Raw genomic sequence first — 18,662 nt, 5'->3', positions numbered from 1 at the left:
TCCTATCTTTATGTCATTTTTAAAAGCTTCTTTAATTTGCATATATTGGAACCATGAAACATTTTTATTAATTTTTTGTATTTCACTCAGATCCTTAATTTGAGGGGATTTTTGAATTAAACTATCTTTCTTTAGAATCTCCTTGTAAGTCTGCCACTCTGTTCACCCTAACAGCCTTCTCTGATTGGCTTCTAAAGGGGAGAGCCATAATGGTGTTTTTGTATATAGATGTTAAATAAATATAAATAGGCCAGCAAGCAAGCTTCACTGCTTTATGTAAAAATAACTGCCAAGATCTTGACAAAAATTCCAACAAGAAATCTCTTCATTCCCATCACATTCTGGAAACAATTCAAAGTGCTGGTTTCAACCTTTAAAGTCATACACAGCTTTATTCCAGATTATATGAAAGGGCTGTATCTTCAGAAACATGTTTGGTGAGGACACAGGATGTGGAACATCCTTCCACAAGCGGTCTGGTTGGACCTCACCTTGCTAGCACCCTGCTAGCAAGTGAATGCCTTTTTACTTAGGAAGGCGTTTGAATATTACATATTATAGCAGCAGTGTTGTGCATGAAGTAGTGTTCTGTACTATATGTGTGTGTGTATGTGTGAGACAGAGCTTATGTGTTAAATGTATTTTTAACTATTTTAACCATGGTTTTCAATATATTTTTATTTAATCCTTTTTACTGTATATAAAATAATGTGATATTTTAAAAAACTTTTGGAAGCAGCCTTGGATCCCATTCAAGGAGAAGGGCAGAACATAAATTAAAGAAAGAAAATGTAGAGCTGTAACTTAAAAAATATATTCAGAGTTTAATGCACAATCAGACCATCTATCTTTATTTATAAAAATCCATCTGTCTCTTGTAAGAACCAAACTAAGTGATTATTTAAGAAAAACTTATACTAGCTTGTATATATGTATGTGATGATGCAAAAAAAGATTTTACAACCTTGGTTTTGAGACAAATGCATTAGCAGATTGTTAGCTTTGAAAATAAGTTTTTAAATAGAATCAGGGAGGTGACACAGAAACAAAACAAGTCACTTAGGCAGATGAAGTATCTTAAAGAATACTCCTTTCAGCAAATAATTACTGTGTAATTTATCAGTTCAAGAAACTGTAAATGTTAACTGGCAAGATATCTTAATAATTGTTATTAAAGTGTCCAATGAAAAGAAGAATCAGACTTACATGGCAGTATATCTTTGTATCTGTTCTTTTTCACATTTTCTTCTTTTTCTCCAGTGACTGTTGGATAGATTTTCTCTGTTCTATACTTTGTTGACAGCCTCCTCAGCCTCTGTAATTAAGAAGTTCAGAATTATGCTATTTTTTCAGCTGCTTGGAAAACTTTTTTGACAAAGCACCTCCTTTATATGAATACATTTAGTCAGCCTTATTCAGCCCTCCACGTTTGTTGGGATTAAGGAACAGTGAAAATGGAAAAGCAAATAAAAAACAACTCTTTTCTCTTAAACTAGGATAACACCATTCCAAAAATCTCTAGGTCCTCCACTGTGACTCTATCGCCAATATCTGGCAAAGTGGACCATAGAATCACACTGGAGAATCCAAAGATTGTATTTTTAATCAAATTCAAGAATTGATACAGCCCAGGAGTACTGACCAGGGACATTCTATTACCCAAAATACATAAACAAGGCAATCCTGGATAGGCCTTCAACAAGTCCTGAACACTCGCACTTGGTGCTTCTGGGTGTATGGATAATATCCTTAGACCATATGGCACCAACATCCCCAGTTATGTGAAGAACACTACTGAATTCCTGCAGAATTTACAGTCCACCCACGACCTTCCCAGGATCATCATCTTAGGTACTATAGTCAAACCCTACATTGCAATTAGAGGTTGATCAGTAAAACACACATCACATCAGTCACACTGATCCCAAACTTAAATTTAAATTTTTCAGACCCATCCATCAAATTAACACACAAATGCAAGCACAACAGTAGCAGCAGTTTGGTCAGACTGATACAAATGAGCAGTTCAGCTGCGTCTTCGAAAGGGTCAGAGAGTATTAAATCTCAGAAATCAGCACACCTATACAAGAATGGCTTATGTTATCGCCAACCACTGTTTTGTCCATGGTCACTGTTAATAAGGCAGTGTTACTATCTGTACCTTCTATATCTCAATTCCCTCTAATCTCATTGAGCACAATCCCCACCGAACTCAACAAACATATCTGTAGCAAACAAGATAAAAAGTAAATGAGTACAGATAGATTAGCACCATTAACAATGGCTTATTTTAACATGCATTTTCTTGGATTTCAATCTACTTCTTCAGATGCTCTAATGCTGTATTTCAAAAGTTATATAGTTGCCACAGATATTTAAGAAGTTATATTATTGATTAAATCAGCAGAATTTATTGTTTTCCAACTTCAATATTAATAAACTATCAATGCAATATACGATGACCAAGAGGCTAAAATTACAATTAATTCCAAGGAATCTAACAGTTTCAAAATACTCAAAGAGACAAGACAGCATTGTCCTCTGTCCCCACTGATATTTATAATGGCCTCAGAAATCCTCTTAAACAAAATAAGAGAAGATACAACCTTTGACTGGAGTTAAAATTAGAAAAGAGGACTACAAGCTCAGAGCATTTGCTGATGATTTAATTTGTATTATAGAGGACCCAATTGAAAACATAAGAAACTGGATGAATATGATTGAAGAATTCAGGCATCTATCAGGATTGAAAATTAATAAAAATAAAACAAAGATACCGACAAAAAATATGACTAAGGAGAGACAGAAAGAACTGTCAGAAATAGCTGGCCTACAAGTCGTAAGCAAAATTAAATATCTAGGCCTCACAATAACATCAAAAATTCCCAACTCTTGAAAAACAACTATGAACAAAAATAGAGATAAAGAAAGACTTGGAAAGCTAGAAATACCTCAACTATCTTTAATGGGAAGAATGGCCGTAATAAAAATGAGTATTTTACCAAAAATGTTATATCTATTTCAAACTCTACCTGTAATTAGAAATATGCAGTTTTTCAAAACATGGAATAAGGATCTTTCAAACTTTGTATGGCAGGGGAAATAAACAAGAATTAAATTTATCAATTTAACATAAAATGGTGGATTTGGCTTACCAGATTTGAGACTATATTATGAAGCCTGCAGGCTAATATGGATTATGGACTGGGCCAATATTGAAAGACTGGAAATACTGACTATATAAAGATTTGACTTGAAAATGCTTTGCCATTCATGTAATTGGTACGGCAAAAGAAAAACAGAAAAAAAAAACTTTGGGAATCACTTTATTAGGTCTTCATGATAAAAATTTGGGAAAAATATAAAGAGAAATTGTAAATGAAAACACCTACGTGGATATCACTGCTTAAGGAGATCCAGAGGAGAGATCTAGGGTGGAAAATTGGCCCACTAATAGGGGCATACTGATAAAAAAATAAAGGAGAATATAAACTAAGAAAGCAAGAAGAAATAAATCAGAAATTAAAAAATGTCTCCTGGTTTCAACACAGACAGATGAATAAATATTTTAATAAAGACAAAAAAGTAAAATTTGTAGAAAGATTCCTTTTGGGACAAAATAATGACAACGGAAAAAAGTAATCACCAAAATTTATAAGAAACTACTAGAATGGGACACAGAAACAGAGCAAATTAAAGAATATACAATTAAATGGATGGCAAATATAGGCAACAAATAAAATTGGAAGAAAATTTGGAATGATAAAATCAAATATATTCATGCACATGACTTAAAAGAAAACTGGTATAAGATGATGTACCAATGGCACATCACCCCACAAAATCTGTCCAAATGCTATAAAAATCTACCAGATAAATGCTGGAAATGCAAAAAGCAGACAGGCATGTTCTTCCATACTTGGTGGACATGTGAAACGGCCAAAAAATATTGGAGAGAAATTCATGCAAAAATCCAAAAAATGTTAGAAATAAAAATTAAATTGAAACCTATGTATTTTCTTTTGAGAATGTTGAATCTAGACAAAAAAATAAGGAGACTTTATTTAATTATCTAGTCACTGAGGTTTATTTATTTATTTATTTATTTATTTACAGTATTTATATACCACCCTTCTCAAGCCCGAAGGAGATTCAGGGCGGTTCACAGTGTTGGCAACAATTCAATGCCCTCAATAAAACCAGTATAAAACATCAACGTTGACCCTCATCTAATAAAACATTAAACATTATTAAACACATTACATTAAAAATCATATATCACACCTTTTTTTTTTTGCTTTTTCTTATTTTTTTGTTCTTGGATTATACTTGCCTCCTTCCTAGCCTTTTTTCTTTTCTTTTAATGTATTGTGATAACTATAAATAAAATGCTTAAAAAAATCATATATCCCACAAAGACACAGCCATTGTATGTAAACAGTCCTGGGTCATTGCACTTTCAACCTTCACTTTAACTTTAAATATTCCTATGATGGGCTGAATGGCTGGTTCCACAACCAGGTCTTTAGCTGTCTCCTAAAGGTCAAGAGGAAGGGTATATGCTAAGAATTGGAGACATAAGGAAACACCCTCGATCGAAGACTGGCTAATAAAAATAATTGAGATTATGAATATGGATAGATTAACCTATCTGATACAAGCACATCAAGGGCTACCAGAAACCCAAACGGACTGGCAACCAATCAAGGACTATTTGAAAATAGCCAAGATGAAAATAATATAAATTAGAAAGGATTCATAAGAAAATAACTGCCCACAAGCAGCTACAGAGAAAAAGGGGAAGTTATGAAGAAAAGAAGAAAAGGCAATTATTTCTCTTTTTGTACTTAAGAATATTTTTTTTTGAGAAGACTACACCAAAAAGTAGATGGACGTTAAGAGACCCCAAAACCCCTTTTTGTTCTTTGAGTTTTTAAAGGATTTTTTTTCTTTTCCCCTTTTCTGTTTCCCTTTCTTTTTATACACTGCATAAAGCAATTCTGTATTATTAATAAAAATTATTTTTTTAAACCCACTGGCTGTTACACAATGTATAACCCTTCACCTTAGTGTACACACAATCCACAACCTTTATCACCAATGTTCTCCCTTATTAAATATATCACCAGACTGCAGAAATTTATAATGTTAATCAGTTGCAATTGTATAAAAAAAACTATGTTCTAACTCTTGCCAAGGTCATTTCCAGTCAAAATTGGGACAATAAAATATTGTGCCACATCCATTTCTTGAAGAACTATCAATATTTTTTCATTATCTATACAAGGAAGGCTTTGCTATAATTTATAAAGAACATGCTGATTTGCACATCCACATGCTGATTTTCTTTTGAAATTCGCTGGTGTGCTCTATCATTTAATGCATGTTTGCAATATGATTCCTGGTGCCTCTTTTCAAAACCCAGCTTGGGTATCTGGCATTTATCTCTCAATCTATGGTAAAAGTCTTTGATGCAGAATTTTGAGCATAACTTTGCTTGCATGGAAAATTAATGCAATAGGACTGTGGTTACTGCCATCTCTGTGGTCCCCTTTTTCTTGGAGATTGGAATATACATTGAGTGTTTCCAATCTGATGGCCATTGTTCTGTTTTCCATATTTGCTGACAGATTTTAGTTAGAACTAGGGTAGATTTTGCCTCTGCAGATAAGATGAACAAGAGACCTCAAAGGTAAATTTTGGCTATAGATATTTTTGCATTTCTCCTTAACGTTGTTCCTGAATTCAGTGTGAATTTCCTCAAAGGGAACTAAAAGAAGATAGAGTCCAAACTGTTCAGACAGAGAGAGGTGGGGGGAAAGAGGGAGAGGGAGAAGGGAAACTGGGATTTTACAAGAAGGTAAAGGTAAATATTTCCCCTTGACATTAAGTCTAGTCGGGTTCAGCTCTGGGTAGTGCAACTCATCTCCATTTCTAAGTTGAAGAACCGGCATTGTCCACGGACACTTCCTAGGTCATGTGGCCAGCATGACTGCATGGAGTGCCGCTACATTCCTGCCGAAGAAGTACCTATTTATCTATTCACATTTGCATGTTTTCTAACTGCTAGGTTGGCAGAAGCTGGGGCTATAAATAGGAGCTCACGCTGTCCCACAGATTCGCACCACCAACCTTTCAGTCAGCAAGTTCAGCAGCACAGCGGTTTAACCCACAAGAAGGTATACAAGATTATATGTAAGATGATGGAATTGTTTTGAAACTGAGACCGGTAAAGTCCTTCTTGATATTATCCAAGGTATGCTATTATTATGTATAATAAATGGAGGTGGTATGGTCTACTTTAAGAAATCAACAATGACCAAGAGAATCACACATCATGAAATCACTCCATACCTAATTATCAAGTTACTTTATTTTTACTATATCAACATTTAAATCAGTAATAACGCAATCATCAGTATTAATTTATATAGTAACTAGCTGTGCGCGGCCACACGTTGCTGTGGCGAAGTATGGTGGTATGGGAAATAAAGTATTGTGGAATTGGTGGTAGTTAAGGTAAAGGGTAAACGTTTTCCCCTGACATTAAGTCCAGTCATGTCTGACTCTGGGGGTTGGTGCTCATCTCCATTTCTAAGCCGAAGAGCTGGCGTTGTCTGTAGACTCCTCCAAGGTCATGTGGGATGACTGCATGGAGCGGCGTTACCTTCCCGCCAGAGCAGTACCTATTCATCTACTCACATTTGCATGTTTTTGAACTTCTGGGTTGGCAGAAGCTGGGGCTAACAGTGGGGGCTCTCTCCGCTCCCCCAATTCATACCTGCGGCCTTTCGGTCCAGAAGTTCAGCAGCTCAGCGCTTTAACACGCTGCGCCATCAGGGGATATTATTTCCTAAAGATTGTGAATATACAATATTTCTGATTGTTGGTTTTTTGGGGGGTTTTTTGGTCTGTTGGAGGCAAGTATGAATGCTGCAATTAGGGAAAATGATTAGGATGTAATGGCCTTGCAGCTTTAAAGCCTGGCTGTTTCCTCCCTGAGTGAATTTTTTGTTGGGAGGTGTTAGCTGGCCCGGATTGTTTCCTGTCTGGAATTCCTTTGTTTTCAGAGTGGTGTTCTTTGCGATATTTTATATGTTTCTACTGTCTGTGGCCCTGAGAAAACAGAGGATTTGCCAGACTTTGATGATGGGAATACTTTGTTGGGAGGTGTTAGCTGGCCCTGATTGTTTCCTGTGTGGAATTCCCGTTTTATGAGTGTTGTTCTTTATTTAGTGTTCTGATTTTAGAGATTGTATTGTTCTGTTTTATTATACCACAGTAATTTTTATATATTCTGATTTTAGTGTTTTTTGAATACTTGGAGCCAGATTGTATTCATTTTCACGGTTGTCAGCAACACAATAATAATAATAATAGTAATAATAATGACTTTGGTAATACACAGTGCATCACTCCCTTCTCAGCTTCCTTTCTGGAAGAATCCTTTCTTGGGAGGTGTTAGCTGGCCCTGATTGTTTCCTTTGTGGAATTTCCAATTTCCCTATTTTCAAAGTGTTGCTCTTTATTTACTGTCCTGGTTTTAGAGATTATATTGTTCTGCATTATTCTATCCCAGTAATTATTTAATATTAAAGTAGAATCTCACTTATCCAACATTCGTTTATACAATGTTCTGGATTATCCAACGCAGTCTGCCTTTTCGTAATCAATGTTTTTGTAGTCAGTGTTTTAAATTCATTGTGATATTTTAGTGGTAAATTTGTAAATACAGTTCTGTAATTACTACGTAGCATTACTGCGCATGGAACTACTTTTTCTGTCAAATTTGTTGTATAATATGATGTTTTGGTGCTTAATTTGTATAACGATTACCTAATTTGATGTTTAATTGGCTTTTCCTGAATCCCTTCTTATTATCCAACATATTCACTTATCCTGCCAGCCTGTTTATGTTGGATAAGTGAGACTCTACTGTATACTGATAATCTTATATTATCTGCTTAGAACTGGATTATATGAGGCCCCTTCTTCACAGCTGTATAAAATGCACACTGAAGTGGATTATATGGTAGTGTGGAGTCAAGATAATGCAGTGCAAAGCAGATAATATAAGATTATAAATGGGTTATATAGCTGTGTGGAAGGGCCTTGAGTCTACACTGCCATTTAATCCAGTGCAAATTAGATAATCTGTGGAAGAGACCTAAGTGAGGCCTAAGTCTGCCTTTCCCCTGGGCTGAGTTGGATGCTAGGAGACCAAGTGGGCAGAGATTAGCCCTCTAACTGGCAGCAATTGGATAAAAATAATTATTCCTTTCCCTCTAATTAGGACTTTATTTTTCTTTTCTTTTTGTTGTATCAACCTAAAGGTGATGGGTTGTGTTGTCAAATTTCGAGGTTGGGGGGCCTGTAGTTTTGTTGTTTTGTCGGTCACCGTGATGCCATCACTCATTTATATAGATTTCTGAAAGTTCATGACATTGCAGGATTCTTGCATGACCCTTGTCATCTCTTCCAACTTTATAAATCTGTGATTCTATGATCAAGCGCATAGTCTCTGAAGCTCTGTCCTGTGCATCATCACACTGAGGGTAACAGTATCAGCTCCCTGCTGGCATCCCTACTGGTATCATTGGGTTCCCTTGTGTGCTGCTGGTCTTCTGGGTAATGTGCCAATGGTGGTGGTGGTGGTGGGGGGGGGGGGAGCTGATATTTGCTGTCATATTCAAAACACTTTGCAAGTCAGATCAGGGTTGGTAATGGATCATAGAGTTGGAAGAGACCTCATGGGCCATCCAGTCCAACCCACTGCCAAGAAGCAGGAAGATGACATTCAGAAACCCCTCTCCCTGCTTTGGAAATTAAAAACAGTGCCTATGAAATATCCTTGCCTTGTTTCCTTTCTCTGACTCCCAGATCTGTAGACATACCAATAATACACATAAATAGTTTCCTATTCAACTGTACAATAATACAATCTTGAGATTATCAGGTCAGAAGCAGTCAAAATAGTAGTCTAAAATTTTAAACCGAGAACCTTTTTGTATATTTGCAGTTCCAGGAGGGTATGCTATTCAGTTGTATTTTGGCATGCTTTGATGCCTTTCTATAGGCTCTTAATCTTGCCATTCCATTCAATCAGCATAAAAATGATGTCAAATATTCTAACTGGCTGATGATTACATAAAAGAAGCCAAAAATCTCATGTTTTATTAACTGAAACCACAAAACTGAATTCTGTTACAAGCTTGCCATGATTAGTAATCCTGGCTAAAAATGCTTTACACACACAAATCTCACCATTTATTCAAAAATGAGCATTTTCCCTTACCCATTGTTTTATCTTTTCCCTGGTGCTCACTCAGAAGAGGAAGCACACAGTAAATGCTAGCATGAATAACACAGGCTATTTATTTCTGCAAAAACCTACAGGAAATCTCCATACTGCTTTCCCAAAAGACATATTTCTTTGAATAGCTACAAGTCTTATATTGTCACTGTTTCGTAAGACAATGCAGCAAAAGCCCTTGCTTTTGCTAATGGATCCATAGTACTTTTGACATAAATTCCATTTATTTAGGCTTGATTAATAACCCTTTTACAAATGTCTCATAATGTGACATAGAAACACATGTGAAAAACTTTTTTAGATTTTTTTTCTAAAATGAGTGAAATGCTTTCTTGAATTAAGTTTTATAATACTTTGAAAGTGTCTTTATTATTCTAAATGCTTCATAGTAACCACATAATAGAAAAATAAATATGATCTGATTATAATTCTCACACACAGGCACAAATCTGAAATAATCTTGGGGGGCTCAATTCTTCTGCAACATTTAAAAGAACATGTTTGGAAATCTACCAAAGCATGGAAGTAAGTTGTAGAAAAAAAATCTTTCTTTACAATGCCAAAGGAATCATCTCCCACCCCAGCCATGGCTGAATTGTTTTAGTTTATTTGTTCTATAACATAAATGTTTCATAAATTTATGATATTTATAAAGAACCAACATGATGGCCAAGGTTCAATCCCCAGTTGGCCATGGAAACTTACTGTTTGTCATTAGGCCAATCACATTCTCTCAGCCTTAGAGAAATGTAAAAGCACCAATCTCTCAAAACAAATCTTACAAAGAAAATCCTATGATTTGGTCATCTTTGTACTGTATATTGGTTTGTACTGTATATTGGCATTGAATTTTGCCAGATTATTAGCCGCCCTGAGTCCCTTCGAGTGAGAAGGGAGGGATAGAAATGATGAAAATAAATAAATAAATAAATCTTGGGGTCATGATAGATTGGAAATTACTTGAAAGCAGACAACAATGACATTTATAACAAAGCCCTCTTGATCATTTATGGTAGAAAACGGTGATATTTGATGGAGTAGGATAACTTCAAAACTGTGATAAAATAATTCAACAAACTGTTACCCAGCACTACTAAATTCCAGCACACTGATTCTCTGTATGTGCAGAATATGTAAGAAACAATCATCGCTATAATCATTTTGGCTCCTAGTCATAGCCATTTACTTTTTCTATAACACAGCAATTGCATTTACTATTCAGGGTGCATGGCAAAAATGTACATAAAAACATTTAGCAAAGAACCCATTTGCAACTGTTCTAAAAGATGCCATGCCTATATTTCAGAGCAATTAAATGTGAAAACAATAGCCTTAACAAAACGAACATATAACAAGGTACTGTCATAAACAAACAAATCAGTAAAATACCCAGTTATTAAAGGTCTCCTTTACACTTGAAGGTAAATGAGGTGAGGGCAAGTACACAGGAAGTTTATAAGTATCAAACTAAAATATGTTTACAATATGTACAGTATTCATTTGCATTTTAATGATCAAAATGTGAAAGATTTTCTTTTACAGATTCAAAAGTCAGAAGCCAGGATTATTTCCCAGTACTTAATTTACCCATTGTTACATTTTTAAAAAGTTTTTCTTTGGATTACATTTGAGCAAGCTCTTAGTAACTGCAAATACTAGCTGACAAAAATCCACAATCCTGACTGAAGAGTTTATTTCATGTAATCTCCTGCAATTTGTTTGAGCAGAGAGTGCCTAAGAGGAGCTTTAGGCCTGTAACGCTGTGGCAGTCGATAGCAGATCCCACATGGAAAGGAAGATATATATGGAAAGCATTCTGATTAATTTGCTTTTGAGATATTATATGTTAGATAAAATCCAGTTCAAAGATTAAATACTTAAAGATACGGTGGAGATGAAGATGGAGCCCTATGTCATTCAATAGCCATCTAGAAAATAGGCAGAAGATCCTTCGGCAGTTTGGCTTCAAGATTTTAACAGTACTATTCATGACCACTATTTAAAGATAGAAGACTAGGTAACTTGGAGAAACAGCAAAATATCCTTTCAGTTTAGCCTGCTTCAAAAGCTTCCTTCAGGATGTCTACAGATAGCACATTATAGTACTGCAATATTTTCTTTAGTTTAATAAATATATACATCATTTAAATTACCCGAAACAAAATCTCAAAGCAGTATGCAAAAATAGATGATTAAGAAAGCAAGTATCAAAAATTAAAATATTAAATCAGTTAAAACATTTAAAACTAATCCAATTGGTAAGGTCAGTAAGGAAAGGCTTGGGTAAAGAAGAATTTATTCAATCGCAAATAAGCTGCTTTCACGTAGTGGCATAAAGCAATAACGGCAAAACATTCTTTAAAACCTAGTCAGAATACAGATTACCTATGGAACATGAATCAATACTCATAACAAAATTCCTCTTATTTGTTCAGCTATATCCATAAATATGATTTTCTCCCTTTGTTGCAACAGTAAGAATATCCAATCCAGCAGCACAATACATTTTGTTTGCACTGGTCTAAATACAACAAAGCCATGAGTTATTGTTGATATCACAATAAGCTGCCCTCAATGAATGAGTAATAAAAGAAACCCTTTACAAAAAAAACCACAACTCTCTCTTAACTGGGCAAAACATGGTAAAAATGTGCAGCCTTCCTGTTTTGCCTATTACTAGGAGCCAAGGAATGCAGTCTCTACAAAAGCCTTATTTGTGACAGAGCTCAGCAGAGTCTGAACAAGTAGTCAAAAAGAACATTTCTACTGAGTCTTCAACTTTATTAACCCTCCCATCTGGTGTAATACATATTAAGGAGTACTGTGCTGCTGTGGGTCATGTGTAATTCTGGCGAAAATGTCTCAGTCTCTGGGTTGCTGTAAGTTTCCCAGGCTGTATGTCCATGTTCCAGAAGCATTTTCTCCTGACATTTCACCCACATCTATGACAGGCATCCTCAGAGGTTGTGAGGTATATTGGAAAACTAAGCAAAGGTTTATATATCTGTGGAAGATCCTGGGTGGAAGAAAGAATTCTTGTCTGTTGGAGGCAAGTGTGACTGTTGCAATTAATCACCTTGATTGGCACTGAAAAGCCTTGCAGCTTCAAAGCCTGGCTAATTCCTGCCTGGGGAATCCTTTGTTGGGAGTTCTTAGTTGGTCCTGATTGTTTCATGTCTAGAATTCCCCTGTTTTCAGAGTGTTGTTCTTCATTTATTGTCCTGATTTTAGAGTTTTTTAAATACTGGTATCCAGATTTTGTTCATTTTCATAGTTTCCTCCTTTCTGTTGAAATTGTCCACATGCTTGTGGATTTCAATGGCTTCTCTGTGTAGTCTGACATGGTGGTTGTTAGTGGTCCAGCATTTCTGTGTTCTCAAATAATATGCTGTGTTCAGGTTGGCTCATCAAGTGCTTTGCTATGGCTGACTTCTCTGGTTGAGTTAGTCTGCAGTGCTTTTCATGTTCCTTGATTCATGTTTGGGCACTGCATTTGGTGGTCCCTATGTAGACTTGTCCATAGCTACATGGTATATGGTAGACTCCTGCAGAGGTGAGAGGATCCCTCTTGTTCTTTGCTGAACATAACATTTGTTGGATTTTTTGGTGGGTCTATAGATAGTTTGTAGGTTGTGTTTATTCATCACCTTCCCTATGCCATCAGTGGTTCCCTTGATGTACAGTAAGAACACTTTTCCTATGGGTGGATCTTTGTCTTTACTCGAATGGCTTGTCCTTGGCCTTGCTGCTCTTCTAATATCTGTGGTGGAATATCCATTGGGCTGTAGAGCCCAGTTTAGGTGGTTCAGTTGACTATGGAGGAGGTGGGGTTCACAGATTCTTTTTGCATGGTCTGCCAAGGCTTTTTCTTTGACTTGGGTGATGGTTTGAAGTTATTATGTCGGTATCTATCAGTGTGTGTAGGTTTTCTGTAAACTGTGTGGCACAATTGTTGATTGGGCTGCGGAAGACTAGGACTGAAGGCCATTTGGCTGAGGGATGTCATAAGGTAATTTAAGAATATCCCTTTGAATACTCCATGTAAGAAGAGCCCGGGAAGTAGTTTCCACTTTCTGCAGCAGTGACCAAATATGATAACTTCAGGCTTTTTCAGAAGGTGAGTGGGACCTTCCCTTTTTTTCTCAACAAGTCTTCTCTAAACTGGAAAAGCTCACATTTTTTTCTTTCCATTGGATTCCAAGTCTATTTACATAGTTTATGTAACCATAGTAATTTGGGTAAGAGGTATAGAAGTGAAAAACCATTTCTTCCTAAATTTTTCAGTTACTGCTCATATCAACTTGGTTTCCAAATTAGCATTATTCTACGCCTCATATTTGACATGAGTACTATCACTTTCAAATTTACATTCACTGTTATTGCAATAAATATTAAAATATTAGTAAGAAAAACATACTTTTTACTTTCAAGACATAACATATGGAAGATTTGCAGCTGGCTCAGCAGTAATTCTACAGTTTTGCAAAATAGGCTGTATGCTGGCTAGTATCAAATTGTGCAAGTATAAAAATGTGCTTGTGAAGGCCTTGTTGCAAACTAGGCGCAAAAGGAGAATCCAAACACAGCTTCAAATGTGCAAATGGGAACAAGAGATTATACAGATACATGACCTACAACTCAAACAACTAGAAAGATAAAGTTTTCCTAAAGATTTAGGCCACAATACTGTATGTATCTTTTTTTATTTACAAGATTGTCCTATGTCTAACCAAACACAACTTTCTGTAAGAGATACACTGAAACCTACAGAGGTGCAATAAATCATCATTTATACATTTACAACAAATAATTAATACTCAAATAGTGTGAAATGCTAAGTTTTACTGACATAAGGGTTTTCCTTTTCAGAGACTTTCCCACTCACATTGAACTGAATTTTAGACTATAGATACATATAAAAGAAGTTGATTGGTCAGGAAGCCACTAAAAGACAATGAAACCTTTTATTCCATGGTTTTAGCCAGTAAATGATAGAAACATAACTACAAACTGCACTAATTTGATATGCAGCACCTCTTTGTCAAGTTTCCTGAAACAAAGCAAAACAATAAGGTGCTAATCCACTACTACTTGCATGTTTAAGTTGCCTGTCAGATAAACACTCTCAGCTCAACTGTCTGACAGATACAGGGGTTTCTTTTGTACATGAAATGACATCTAGTGGGTCAAAAAAGGGAATTCTACATGGTGACACCAAAACTTTGGAACTAACTTCCCATAGAATCTGAACAAGCCACTGGAAATAGGGAAACAAAGATGCACAATAGTGTGAAACTATGCACTTCAGTACTAGTAGTGAGGTGCAAAGTTGTGCATTACCTTGCCTCTTTCTAGTGCTTTCTAATCAAATTCGTTCTGCTGTAAATTGATATGTTTCAAAGAACATGCCATACAAAATAAACAAGGATAACTTTTTAGAACAAGAAACATGTTTAATTTGCTCAGCTGCAAATAGAATATGACATAAACATGGAATTCTGTTTACTGTGGTAGAAAGCCTAAAACACTCAGCTCACCTTCTTTGAGGAAACCAACCCTCCTTAGTGCTCTGCTCTTTAATTCTTCTAAATGCTAACTGTTACATCCAAAAAGTAATGATAACACAGACCAAATACTTAGGATTTTTTTTAAAGTAGTTTTGTGTGAAAATGCCATGACTTCTAAAAAATACTGAATTAAAAAAAAAAACCAGACCACTCCCAACTCCATTTCATTCCAGACGTTTGCAGTGGGTGAGGGTGATTTATCTCAGGATAACTTAAATCACCAGGAAAAACATTAAATTGTTTCTTTAAGTAATGTGTCCACCAATATGTCTTCACATATTTTTGAACAGGATGCGGATCCTATTAAAATATACTGAACAATGTAAAATTGCAACATAGTAGAGCTGTTTAGAAAATGTGGAAGGGCTCTCAAAGAAATGGGTGTGTCAAGTCAACTTGACAGCAGTGAACAATGATGTCTATAATACTTTGGATACCTTTGTTTTATTTATTTAGAAAATAATATTACACAATCCTGTAAGTTCATTATCTGTCAAGTTATAGACACTGTATCAGTAAATCCCGAACAAGTGATACATATAGAGAACATACGTTTATATAGATAAACATATAGAGAATAAATATTTTTCGCAATGCGTGTAACTACAGTGTAACTAAGATCCTGTCCTCTTAATTCTGAACTGTAACAACAAAATTTATACACCCAGCAAGATACAGTAATGGCTGGTTCGCAGACAGCTAAAATGCCTTCTCCACCACAAATAGTTTTTCACTACAAAATAAATTATTCGGGCATAAAAGGGTCTCTGTAGTTAACGCAGACAACTCAAACAGCATCCTACCATTATAGAATGAAAAGTCTATATTTAAAAGTTAAAGTGGGGACAATATGTAGAGTTCATGACCACTTGTTAAATTTGACAAGGACATACTAAATTCCATATGCTGGCTAGAGATCATACCCTTACAAAAAATTGCGACATTAATTTATTTCAGGGTTGTTGTATGTCTTTCGGGCTGTGTGGCCATGTTCCAGAAGCATTCTCTCCTGACGTTTCGCCCACATCTATGGCAGGCATCCTCAGAGGTTGTGAGGTATGGATAAACTAAGTCAGGAAAGGAAAGAATATATATCTGTGTAGAGTCCAAGGTGTGGCAAGAGTTCTTTGTCACTGGGAGCCAGCATTAATGTTTCAGTTAATCACCCTAATTGGCACTGGAAATGTTTTGTCCCTTGCCTGGGGGCATCCTTTGTTCAGTCAAGTCCTCATTGTGTTGGTTCCCATCTACTGTTTTGATTTTGGAGTTTTGTAATACTGGTAGCCAGATTTTGTTCATTTTCATGGTTTCTTCCTTTCTGTTGAAGTTGTCCACATGCTTGTGGATTTCAATGGCTTCTCTGTGTAGTCTGACATGATAGTTGTTAGAATGGTCCAGCATTTTTGTGTTCTCAAATAGTATTCTGTGTCCAGGCTGGTTCATCAAATGCTCTGCTATGGCTGATTTCTCTGGTTGAATTAGTCTGCAGTGCCTTTCATGTTCTTTGACTCTTGTTTGGGCGCTGCGTTTGGTGGTCCCTATGTAGACTTGTCCACAGCTGCATGGTATCCGGTAGACTCCTGCAGAAGAGAGAGGATCCCTCTTGTCCTTCGCTGACCGTAGCATTTGTTGGATTTTCTTCGTGGGTCTGTAGATAGTTTGTAGGTTGTGCTTCTTCATCAGCTTCCCTATGCGGTCAGTAGTTCCCTTGATGTATGGTAAGAACACCTTTCCTCTGGGTGGATCTTTGTCTTGACTCTCATGGCTTGTTCTTGGCCTTGCAGCTCTTCTGATGTCTGTGGTGGAGTATCCATTGGCCTGTAGAGCCCAGTTTAGGTGGTTGAGTTCACCTTGGAGGAGGTGAGGTTCGCAGATACTTTGTGCACGGTCTGTCAGGGCTTTGATTGTGCTCCTTTTTTGACTTGGGTGATGGTTGGAGTTTTTATGAAGGTATCTATCTGTATGTGTAGGTTTTCTGTAAACTGTGTGGCCCAATTGTTGATTGGGTTTGCGGATGACCAGAACATCTAGAAATGGCAGTTTTCCTTCCTTTTCTTTTTCCATGGTGAATTGGATGTTTGGGTGGATGCTGTTAAGATGGTCCAGGAACTTGCTGAGTTCTTCCTCTCCATGGCTCCAAATTGTGAAGGTGTCATCTACGTATCTGAACCAAACAGTTGGCTTTTTTGGTGCTGTTTCTAGGGCCTGTTTTTCAAAGTATTCCATATAGAAATTTGCTACTACTGGGCTGAGAGGGCTCCCCATGGCCACTCCATCCTTCTGTTCATAGAATCCAGTGTCCCACTGAAAGTAGCTAGTGGTGAGGCAATGGTGAAACAGGGCTGTGATGTCTTCTGGGAAGTTTTGTTTGATTAGTGTGAGGGTGTCAGCTACTGGGACTTTGGTAAAAAGGGACACCACATCAAAGCTGATCAGGATGTCCTTGGTGCTTAGATTGAGGTTGCTGATCTTTTCTATAAAGTGTGTAGAGTCCTTGATATAATGTGCAGTGAGCCCAATGTGGGTTTGTAGCTGTGTAGCCAGAAATTTTGCCAGGTTGTAAGTCGGCGATCCAATGGCACTTACAATGGGTCTGAGTGGGATGGAGTCCTTGTGGATTTTGGAAGAAGCAGAGGAGGTAAGAATGGAAACAGCAAGGATCCTGAGAAATGCAAAACTCCCCCCCAGCAACATAACGAGAAAAGAAAGACAGGCCATCAAAGATCTCAACTCAGATCCTGAAATCATCATTCTTCCAGCTGACAAGGGGAATGCCACAGTAATCATGGAAACAAAACAATACAAAGAAAAAATCAGACAACTTCTAGATCCCACAATTTACAAGAAACTGAAACAAGACCCCACTAACAAAATCACCAGAAAAACTAACACTCTAATCAAGAACTCCTCCATTAACTTTGACATACGCCAACAGCTGTGCAAATCAGAAGCCCTCCCACCCAGGCTTTACGGACTCCCCAAAATCCACAAGGACTCCATCCCACTCAGACCCATTGTAAGTGCCATTGGATCGCCGACTTACAACCTGGCAAAATTTCTGGCTACACAGCTACAAACCCACATTGGGCTCACTGCACATTATATCAAGGACTCTACACACTTTATAGAAAAGATCAGCAACCTCAATCTAAGCACCAAGGACATCCTGATCAGCTTTGATGTGGTGTCCCTTTTTACCAAAGTCCCAGTAGCTGACACCCTCACACTAATCAAACAAAACTTCCCAGAAGACATCACAGCCCTGTTTCACCATTGCCTCACCACTAGCTACTTTCAGTGGGACACTGGATTCTATGAACAGAAGGATGGAGTGGCCATGGGGAGCCCTCTCAGCCCAGTAGTAGCAAATTTCTATATGGAATACTTTGAAAAACAGGCCCTAGAAACAGCAACAAAAAAAGCCAACTGTTTGGTTCAGATACGTAGATGACACCTTCACAATTTGGAGCCATGGAGAGGAAGAACTCAGCAAGTTCCTGGACCATCTTAACAGCATCCACCCAAACATCCAATTCACCATGGAAAAAGAAAAGGAAGGAAAACTGCCATTTCTAGATGTTCTGGTCATCCGCAAACCCAATCAACAATTGGGCCACACAGTTTACAGAAAACCTACACATACAGATAGATACCTTCATAAAAACTCCAACCATCACCCAAGTCAAAAAAGGAGCACAATCAAAGCCCTGACAGACCGTGCACAAAGAATCTGCGAACCTCACCTCCTCCAAGGTGAACTCAACCACCTAAACTGGGCTCTA

General features: G+C 36.9%; 2 protein-coding genes across 2 annotated transcripts in view; both read right to left on the bottom strand.

The window, feature by feature from the left end:
• ptpn12 (protein tyrosine phosphatase non-receptor type 12) overlaps window positions 1–18,662 on the bottom strand; it is a 79,754-nt gene that overhangs the window by 36,918 nt on the left and 24,174 nt on the right. Inside the window, exon 2 of the mRNA XM_003221488.4 lies at window positions 1,207–1,315. Within this exon, the coding sequence (XP_003221536.1) occupies window positions 1,207–1,315 (109 nt within the window). The remainder of the gene's footprint in view (window positions 1–1,206; window positions 1,316–18,662) is intronic.
• On the bottom strand, window positions 1,242–18,017 carry LOC134299737 (uncharacterized). The gene has a single exon (XM_062983543.1). The coding sequence runs from the start codon at window positions 17,665–17,667 to the stop codon at window positions 16,048–16,050; it is 1,620 nt and encodes a 539-aa protein (XP_062839613.1). The 5' UTR covers window positions 17,668–18,017; the 3' UTR covers window positions 1,242–16,047.

This window comes from Anolis carolinensis, chromosome 5 (assembly GCF_035594765.1).
Source record: "Anolis carolinensis isolate JA03-04 chromosome 5, rAnoCar3.1.pri, whole genome shotgun sequence".
NCBI classification, from domain to species: Eukaryota; Metazoa; Chordata; class Lepidosauria; order Squamata; family Dactyloidae; genus Anolis; species Anolis carolinensis.
Note: the sequence above shows the minus strand (reverse complement) of the source record. Positions and strands in the feature narration are given on the sequence as shown.

What these genes read in the sequence shown, in the direction of transcription:
- LOC134299737 (XM_062983543.1), bottom strand. Translation starts at nt 17,667, where the DNA reads ATGATTACTGTGGCATTCCCCTTGTCAGCTGGAAGAATGATGATTTCA.